Source organism: Pyxicephalus adspersus, chromosome 5, assembly GCF_032062135.1.
Source record: "Pyxicephalus adspersus chromosome 5, UCB_Pads_2.0, whole genome shotgun sequence".
Lineage (NCBI taxonomy): Eukaryota > Metazoa > Chordata > Amphibia > Anura > Pyxicephalidae > Pyxicephalus > Pyxicephalus adspersus.
Genome location: NC_092862.1, coordinates 129,569,353 through 129,579,883, shown reverse-complemented (window position 1 = coordinate 129,579,883; position 10,531 = coordinate 129,569,353). Strand labels below are relative to the sequence as shown.

The following is a 10,531-nucleotide window of genomic DNA, read 5'->3' as shown; positions in this document are numbered from 1 at the left end:
CTTGGAGAGCTTTAATAAATCAGGCCCAATAAACCTGATATTAATGTTCATCACATGCAGAGTATAGAATATTATCAGCTGATTTCTGGCATGTATTTTCCATAGATATATTAACAGATTATTACAATTCTAATTCTATAACATTTCTATAAGAGATTAAACAATTCTAATATGTTTAGAATTGGTATTAATAATTCTAAGAATAAAGTTCATTATTAGAGTTTACATATTTTTATATCCTAAAAGCAATTGAAGCAGTTGAGTTGCATAAATGTGGGAAGAGTTGACATTTAGATGGAGCTGATCTCCAGCCCTTGGAGCACATGTTATAGCTGCTTCATTCTACTTCACATGACTGTCATACATTTAAAACCAACACAACATTTCATAAACATTTACTTTTGTTTAAAGCAAGTAGATTAATAAAAACGTTGGAAAATATCCAAATATAATATACAATATCTGAATGCACTACTTCTTCAATTCTGTACTTGTTTTCTCTAACATCTCATGATTGTATTATGCTTTGTAGGGGTCTTCAAGGCTGATATCCACCAGAATACCTGCTTAAAGTAAATCGATAATAAAGAGAACCTGACCTCTTGTTCCCAAAAAAGGCAGAGGGCAAAGGACTAGTTATTATTATTTTATTATTAAACAGTATTTATATAGCACCAACATATTACACAGCACTGTACAAGGTCAATAGTCATGTCACTAACTGTTCCTCATAATTTAATGTCCCTACCTCAGTCACATGTCTTTAGTACATTCTAATATCAATTTTGGAGGGAAGTCAATTAACCCACCTGCATGTTTTTGGAATGCGGGACTAAACCAGAGTACCCAGAGGAATCCCACACAAACACAGGGAGAACCTGCAAACTCCATGCAGATAGTGTCCAGGTCAAGATTCGAACCTGGGACCTAGCGCTGCAAAGGCCAGAGTGCTAACCTCTGAACCAACATAGTTATCACCGTCGCTACATACTGTGGTCTCCCTGCAGCTAATCTTTTTCCCATTACTGACTTGCAATGCCTGATTTTGAACTATGTATCTATGTACGGAGAAGCCCATCATGGTAGAGGCAGGGCTTAGCTTCCTCATGTCAAAGCCTCCAGCAAGGAGAACAGTGGGCAGCACCATAGTTAAAGGGCCACAGTGTCTTTGTTTAAATCCTAAGACTACCAAAGTCCTTAGTCAAAGGCAGTGGTTGCTTAAGATCTCACACTCCTGATGTACAATTATGTGGGATTAGAACTAGAGCAGACAGACCGACATTGCAGAAAGTGCACTGCTATATTTCAGTAATAATTTAAAACAAAATACATCATAGGCACAATGAACATTTTTGAATGTTTACTAAAACATAGCAAATGCCCTCTTTTTGAGTTCAGGTCCACGTTAAACTTTGGTTAGTACCAGGCACTATTGTTCACATAGTCTGTGCTCCCTTTCTGATCTGCTCCCCACTTTTACTCTCTCCTAGCCTTCCACAATTCACCATTTAGTATTTAAGAAGCCATTTACTAGAACCTAGTGATTTGGGATGTTTGAAATACATGTTGAAAGACATTTCATTTGGCTCTAATATCCTTTCTGTAGCTAATAAAAGGCCTGAGACTGAGCTCCTGTAACCCATATAAAGCAACATTTTTATGTTTTGTAATAAGCCATTCTATTGCCAATTTTTACCATGCAACTCAATAATGTTCAAAGATTTAGTATCAGATATTCCTAAAACATAAAGACAGCAAGCAGTCAAGCAGACTGATTATTTCACATTGCCTGGTGTCATAACATTTAATATCATCAAAAGGTCTGGTCATTTCCTTTTGGAACTTCTTTAATTGGGTTTTAGAAATAGAGTAATATTTTCTGGAGCAGCTTTAAAATGCAGATTTGGGCTAACAACATCAACTTTTCCAAGAAACATCCAATTGTCTCATTAAATCAGGAAGAATTTTTTCCCTCTTTTGGAGCAAAATGTACCAGGGATTTTTCCCTTCCTCTGGATCAACTATGTCCATAGGGCTTTATATCTGGAATATGTTTATTTCCCTGGGATGGAGTTATATCTTTTTTTCAACCTGACTAACTATGTAACTAAACCTGAGGGTGTTAGGAGAAGATTATCTGGCTTTTGATCCTGAGCAGTAAACCACTGCAGTTCAGTGCACCCTGTTTTTTAACTCCATTGCTTAAATCAGCAAAGGGGGTCAAACATTTAGCTGTCCTTTGAGGATTGTGCAGACTGCAGAGTTTAGCTGTAAATGTTCTCTTATCATCCCCTTCTCTAAGACTGTGTGCAGTTGACGGGGATTTTGTAGAATCTGGTGCAGCCAATGAGTGCATTAATTCCGTGCTGTGATCTCCCTCTGCCATTGGCCAATGGTCCTTCTCAGCTCCCAGGTACCAGCTGCTCATTGTAGCATTTATCCTGTCTAATCCGCTGGTAGTGTCATATTCTGTTGGTTTCCTGTTTTCTGGACCTGCATGAGATTGTTGCCGCCTGGACCAACCTTTGCTTGTGACGCTGACTCTTGTATTAACTCTTGGATTCCTTGTTGATGGACTGATATGACCCTGTGTATGAACATTGGCTCTGTTTCTAAACTTGCCTGTGTTGGAGCATCCTGTACTGCGTAACTGACCCTAAACTGTCTGACTACCCATTGGGCCTAAATTATGAAAGCTGTCCAAGGATCGAGAGGATACACTTTCATCAGTGAAACTGGGGGTCCCAGCTAACCTGAAATGGATTTCTTAAAAGTCATTTGCTAGTTGTTAGCAAATGTTTTTAATCTTGGACCCGATTTATTCCAGGTTTGCTGGATTACGCAGGTTCACTGATGAAAGTGTATCACCTCCAGCCTTGGGGTGCTTTCATAAATTAGGTCCATTGTGTTCCCTGTCCTGCTTGGTGGGCTCTCGGTCTTCTGTCAGTCCACTCCAGACACCATCATTTAAGCATAAAAGTCCTGGGAGCAACTGTGTGCTGGGAAGGCTCAACTAGCTTCCCAAGGCTGAGCAGGAGATTACTATAGGTGAAGAGTGCGATGGGAGATTGGCCTGGTGAACAATGGTGGTGTACCAGGGCCTAGGGTTGTTTACACATAAAAACAAGCTTAGACTGAATACAAACTACAGTTGTGCTCAGGCTTAACAAAAATTAGAAGCTGCCAACCTTGTCATGCACTAATATCTGACAAGTGTGGAGCCAGTGTTACCTCTGAACAGAAATCTACTGAACATAAATTCCCAAACCTCCTAACTTGCTAATAGGTTTTTAATCTGCCATTGGAAACAGTTAACATTTGAGAAGAATAGAATCATTTTTTACAATTCAACCAGTTTTAATACCATAAAACACAAGAAATGAGTGCATGTTAAGCTNCNTACACACTTCCAATTATTATCGTTGGTAAACGAACGACGAACAATCCTGCACGATATCAGCGAACGATCGTATAGCACCGATCCTGTACATACAGATAACGACACGATCGTTCGCAGATATTGTACACACGATAGATGCGATCGTTTGAACGATACAGGAAGTGACGTGCACCACAGGAAGTGAGCGAACGTTCGTTCACCGCGCATGCTCAGACCATGGACGATCAATGAACGACCGTACACACGATAGATGGTCAACGATCGTCGTCCAATCCGATCCGCCGGTCCGGTCGTTCATTTCCAACGACTATCCTCGTTCGTCGGCGTCGTTGGTTACTTTTTTTACGAACGATTTTTGCCCAATCGATCGTTCGTCGTTCGTTCATCGTTCATTTCCAACGATAAAAATTGGAAGTGTGTACGCAGCTTTAACCACACAGCAGAAGGTTTATCTAAAGCTATAGGAAACAAGAGGCCTATTCATAAATTTTCACACTATGTTTTCCCAGTACATACATTTTTGAATCCAATAAACAAAAATATTTAGATCATGAAGGATTTGAAAACAACTGAAAATACACTTTCATGACTTAAAAAGTTAAAGCGTACATAAACTCAGAATTTTCACTTTACACAAAGGGGTAGACAACCCTTTTATTAAAAGTAAAAATTTTGTTTGTGTTTTTTTCAAGTGCAAAAAAAAAAAGGGTGCAGCACCACCCCCTTAATTTTAGCTTGCCTAGGCGATCGAGAATGAATTGGAGTGCAGAGTCTACCGGGATACCTATGTCACACATCCCAGGAGGCTCTTGGCTGCTCCTTCTGCTCATGTTGATCTCATGCATGCGCAGTGAGCTCAGCAAGTTTTTTTCCCAATCTAGGTCACTCGATCTTGTGCCTGCACAGTCCCAGATCGGGTGACGTAGGAAGAAGAACACGGAAGAAGAGAGAAAAAGATGTGGGCGCCTGGCACTTCTTCTGCGCCAGCCCAAAGACAGATACTGGGTCGACATGGGACCAGATGAAAGAAACCTCCCAACGGACAGACTTATCTGCGGGATTGAAGGTAAGTGTGATTTTATTGCTTTGGGTGAGTTTTGGGTTTCCTTCCGCTTTAAATTAAAAAGAACATGAATTTTGTGTCATACCTCAGAGAAAGCGATGAGCTGTACTTCAGATGCAAATGGTGTTGGGTAGACATAAGAGAAGATACAGTCCTTTACTTTTCTTACATAGTTTTCCTTAATAGAATCGACTGGCAATTTATCTTTATGGAATCAAAAAAAAAAAGAAGGAAATATTTTTTAAAAAGAAAGCCAACAATATCTATTCAACAAAATGTTAGAGGTTTACGTAGGCAATGCACAAACTGTATGTGTTAAACACCACTGATAAAACAGAAATCTGGGACCTGATTTTCACTTCTAGTACAAATTCCAATCTGATAAAATGATCGGATCTGAAATAAGACTAACGGTAGGTTCATACCTGCTTCAGGGTCAAGTGATCCCACATGGCTTCCCCCATCTGGTACCTTGCCAGTCACTCAGTCACTCACACTGCAGAGCTGTTTCTTAAAGAATTAGCATTTCTGTTTTTGACAATTGCTGGCAGTGAATGGTATTAGTACTGCTCATTGTGGTAAATGTTAAAAACAAACAAGTTATGTCAGGTGTACGAACAATCAAGTTAATTCAATTGGAATTCTACTCACTTTTTATCTAAGAAAAACAATCGGAAGGGCACAATATCACATATGTGTGTGCAGTGTTTCGGGAATTCCAATAGATTTCTTACCAGAAAATCGATTGTTAAATTAGCAGCAGATCTGCTTGTGTGTCCTGGTATTAATATATTATTAATAAACAGTATTTATATAGCCCCAACATATTACACAGCTCTGTACAATAAATAGGGGTTGCAAATGACAGACAGGTACAGACAGTGACACAGGAGGAGAGGACCCTGCCCCGAAGAGCTTACAACTCAGGAAGTGGGGGAAGTATCACACAGTAAGAGGGGAGATATGTAATGGTGGATGAGTAGTGAGGGTTTTAGAAGACAGAAGAAGATGGGTAGGTAAGTTTGAAAAGATAGGCTTTGAGTGCTCTTTTAAATGAGCAGAAAGTAGGAGCAAGCTGAAGAGGATGTGAAGGCCATTCCAGAGAATCGGGGACCTAGGACCTGGTCTTACCTAAAGCTTGGTTTGGTTTAAAACTTACTTACTTAGAAAATGAAAGTTTTCTCTACAGAAATTTGATTCTATCTGTCAACTGTTGGATTGTTTTGGCTGAGAAGTAACCATTTCATTTCCTCTCAAGCTTTTGAAAGCTTTAATAAGTCAGGGCCATTATTGTTTAGGTGACCTTTTTTCATGTTTTATTGACAAGTTATATGACTGGTAAACATTTCCCTGACATTTTATTTCAGTTGATTAACTAGAAAAAGTGTGCAGTCCTAAAAAGAAAATTGAAATTCAGGGACTCAAAATATTAAAGACAAGGGGATCAGCTTGACGCCTAGGCAGTTATGACCTTTAAAGGAGAGATTTATGTTACTCTTAGGTTAATTTTTCTTTAAGTAAAAGCAATTTTTACCTAGTACATCTTCTGTTGAAACGCTCCACAAATTCATTGAAGACACTTTCACCTTTTTTTGGCAGGAGTCAGAGCTGTTTGGTGCATATTGTAGTAATGTATGTCTAACGTTCTTTGTGCTTGTTATGGCATGTGAAGTCCAGGCCAAGCAAATTGTCCTCCATAGTGTCCACAGGCAAATTAGAACAATGTTTCTATTAAGCAGCATGCTAATTTATTTATTTTCATTCAGCAACACAAATCCTCATTAATGTGTCCATAAGAAATCTTAATCCTGATCCGATACATAGTTACACATTATATCATTGTAGAAAGCAGTCCTCTATCTGGAATATGGAAAAAGAAAAAGTTAGGTTTTTTGTGTATTTTGTAACTGCTGGCATTAACACTAAAACCTTTATTTATAAAACAAGTCAACAATTGCACCCCAACTAGCTTTTACTAAATGCATCTTTTGGGCTGCAGTATGAGTGACTATGCGGCTGGCAAGTATCTAGCCGCAGAGAGCTGCAAGGGATCAATTGCTGTAGGTCTGAGCCCACCCTTTGTGATAATGGAAGTTGCATTTCAGTGATTTTGTTGCTGCTGATTGATTAGCTAACATTTGATATTGCTACCCTGTTTCCCCCAAAATGAGGCCTAGCATGATTTTTCCATATTTTGAGGATGCTCGAAATATAAGCCCTACAATATTTATATAAATACATGGACAAGAGGTGCTCATTTAAGGAAAGTGCTATGCTAGACATGAGAAATAGGTTCTAAAGGAAAAGGAGTCACAAGAAATTCAAGATGGAATTCAGGGTTTTGAGGATTATGATGATGTTCCAGAATGTGATGACATGACTATATTTGAATAAATCTTGATTTTTGGTTTAAGAATAAATGTTGATTGTAGTTCATAAAACATCCCATGGAAAAAAGCCCTAGTGCAATTTTGGAGCAAAAATGAACATAAGGCACTGTCTTATTATCCGGGAAACAAGGTAATAATGCAGAGCTCAACAAATCACAAGTTAGCAGCATCTGATCTTGTTCTACCAATGTATGAGATCGGGTATCACATCATCCAACAAAAACAAATGCTCTGGTACATAAATTCATGCATGACTGAGACTGTGATCAAGCACCAGTACATTCGGTTGTGTGGAACTTTTCCTGATGACTCAGCACCCAATCCAACATATGCAGAACAAAACCGGGCACTGTTGTAGTGCAGGAAAGACCAGAAAGAAGATGGCAGCAAAGAACTGTATTACAGATTCTTATTACTATTATAAAATTATTTTTTACATCTTTCTATCCTAAATCTGTGTAATATATCTTATACATACCCCCAATGACTACTTTTATCCACTGGGTATTTAAACCATAGTTACCTGTAAGTATTTCGGAACATCCTATAAATAACTTATTGTATCCTATATCACTAACCAAATAAAGATACACTATCCTATAAAATTGGACACAGGAGATCCAAAAATCTTCTTTTTTTAGTTGATAAAAAAATCTACAATCTACTTATGTTATGCATAATCATTCACTTTTGGGTGTTCCTTACTTTCAGAACCTTAACCATAATGAAGTGATTTATTTATATATCACCCTCACTATCATTTAGTTCCAATAATCAATTTATGACAACTATTAGGGCCCTAATATAGTTTCTAACTGTATACATATATACAAGTAAATGACTTACCTAATATTCATAACACCCCACTTCCATTATTATCTTTTATTTAAACCCATTATGGTACAATACACATCATATACTATAGTACTATGGTATACAGGTAGTCTACGAGTTAAGGACATCCAACATATGGACGACTCCTAGATACGAACGGGGCTTCCCTGCTCCCTTGTGTGCAGGACAGAGGCTTGTTGGGGGGGAGCAGTTTGCATGACCTGCAGAAGAAATCTTTTGCTAAACACAGCTGTGGGTGATCCTAAGTGCTGAGCAGTTCTGCATCCTCCTGTAACTCTTTAATGACCAAGACAAACTCTGCACAGCTTGCTCCAGAAGCTAATCAATGTCTAGGCTCCATAAAGATTTTTTTTTTCCTTTGTTTGTGATTACCACAGTGAAGATTTTATACAGAAACTGACAGCACACTGCCTAATAATATGTTGAGACAAACATCTGTCCTAATTGCATTTATTAAAATAATGTACCTGTTCTGACTTACATACAAATTCAACTTAAGAACAATCCTACAGTCCCTATTTTGTATGTAACCCAGGCTCAGAACCAGAATGGCGAAATGCAGACCACAAGACCGGATTTATTGGGGGTGTAAGTATATTTAAAGGGAAAAAAGTAAGTATAGAATTTGAAATGGGACATAAATGTACGAGATCCATTATAGGGAGATCCTTGCTCAGTGTATACTTTGTCTCTTCTGCAATAAAACCTTCCAGCAGCAAACATCCTTAACACGTACACTGAGCTGAGCTGTGCATACCCAGATCTTGATGGACTACCTACCACGTACAGTAAGTTAGTCCCAGATCAGCCAATCAGGATGGTCGATAATGCTGATGTCTATGCAGGCTAGTAAGTTCATGAGCACTGCAATCGTGAAGAGAAGGTAAGTACTAAGGAGGTAAGTGCTGGTGTAAAGGGTTCTATCACTTTTATTCTAGCAGATTGTAAGCTCTTCTAGGCAGGGTCCTCTCCTCCCGTGTCATTGTCTGTATTTGTTTGTCATTTGCAACCCCTATTTATTGTACAGTGTTACGTATTATGTTGGTGCTATATAAATCCTGTTTAATAATATTATTAATAATAAAAATAATAATAATAGCCAGCACCAAACCTGACTTTAGCCCGGTAAAACAGAAACCTTTTTACAGATTTCTAACAAAGTAAATACCACACCGCATGCAGAACAAACACATAGAATAATGACATGTTATAATAAACACAATGTTTACCCTCATCAAAGATGGCCGCCTCGTCTTCCTCCTTTCTGGTTTCCGCCTCCGCCCGGCCGCATCCGTTTCCGGGTCAAAGTGACCAGAGGCGTGGCTGTCAGGGTTCGCTGTGCCGGCTAGTGGCGGCGGCGGAGAGGAGCGGAATGAGTATGGTGTGGGGATGGGGGCTGCGATGTTGCCGACATCATGGTGCTGCCCTGGCCGGAGCGCGGAGCCTGATCAATGGGGGCCTCCGAGGAGGTGGGGCCGGAGCGAGTGCTGGGAAGGTGAGGAGAAGGAGGAAAGGTCACCATGTCATTCCGTGCTGCAAGGGGGAAGTGAGGACACAGGCAGAGAGAATGACTGGATGACCAATAATCGAGTGCCTGGCCTATCCTTCCCTTATTTATTCATTCATTGTAAGGATAGCCAGGTGTAGCTGTATGTTTTATATAAATATATCCGGCTTTTATCAGACTGGCAGGGTCATTTCCTAATATTTGTATCTACTAAATCTGTGTACCCATTGCTGGGTCTGCACCCCCTCCCCCTGTACCCGTCGCCTGCCCTGCACCCCCCCCCTGTACCCATCGCCGGCCCTGTGACCCCCCTGTACCCGTCACTGGGTCTGCGCCCATCCCCTCTATGCCCAGCCCTCAGCTTGTACTCCTTGGCTCTATACACAGCAGTCTATACCTATAGGATGGGAACCGGGCTTTAAAAATAACAAGCTGTCCACCAGGGCTGCCCATTTCTAGCCCCCCAGGTCCAGGATCTCAAAAAAAAAAATGACTGTTTTACATGAAACTCAGGCTCTGTTGTCATTGGAAAGCCCTTTGTGATTCTCCCCAGCTCCAAGTCTTCTCCTATATACAGAACTCAGCTACAGGGCAGAGCAGATAAAGCTAACCAATCAATATCTGAAGATGATAAAAGCTGCATAGCTGCAGATCATCCTATGGACTGTGGATTTATGACCTACACTTGTCAAGGACATCACGTATTGAACCGTCCCACACCCAGGCAGGGCAGGAACAACACAAATCCATAGCTGTCTATATCATATACAATAAGGAAGCAAATAACAAAGCTCATAGCAAACTTTGCAAATATACTTTAAAAAATACGCTACCCAGGTACATAAAAATTCTTTCTCTGTCTCGATGCAATCCGAGGCAATTAAAATGAAACCTTTAAAGTAAATACAATAAAAGTAAGAAGTACACAATACTGATAAAACAGGTTTTTTAAGCTGTCAGTCAGTTTGTGTGTATCAAGGCAAAACATTTAAGTTAAATTGCACACAAAGTGTTAAAGGGCTACAAGCACCATCAGGATGTAATGCAGTCTCTATGCCCAGAAAGAGAGGGAAAATCTTCAATCCTTACATATCAACAGAGCAGGAATGGAAATTTTACTTTAGGGACACATGTGAAGATTGTTAAGGAGATTGCCTTTATTTTGGAGAGATTTGCACTGTTCCTGTTGGGCCAAATAGAGGGAAGGAGTGCAGACTCCTCCCCTCTATACCCAGCGCTGGGTCTGCACTCCTGCCCTCTATACCCAGCGCTGGGTCTGCACTCCTGCCCTCTATACCCAGCGCTGGGTCTGCACT

General features: G+C 39.9%; 2 protein-coding genes across 2 annotated transcripts in view; one reads left to right on the top strand and one right to left on the bottom strand.

The window, feature by feature from the left end:
- Positions 1-9,068, bottom strand: part of LOC140332112 (protein adenylyltransferase SelO-like) — a 38,295-nt gene extending 29,227 nt beyond the window's left edge. The window contains 3 exon segments of the mRNA XM_072413407.1: positions 4,549-4,667; positions 5,998-6,323; positions 8,938-9,068. Coding sequence (XP_072269508.1) covers positions 4,549-4,667; positions 5,998-6,205 — 327 coding nt within the window. The 5' untranslated portion in view covers positions 6,206-6,323; positions 8,938-9,068.
- PDSS1 (decaprenyl diphosphate synthase subunit 1) overlaps positions 8,947-10,531 on the top strand; it is a 14,365-nt gene continuing 12,780 nt past the window's right edge. The window contains exon 1 of the mRNA XM_072412706.1: positions 8,947-9,203. Within this exon, the coding sequence (XP_072268807.1) occupies positions 8,949-9,203 (255 nt within the window). The 5' untranslated portion in view covers positions 8,947-8,948. The remainder of the gene's footprint in view (positions 9,204-10,531) is intronic.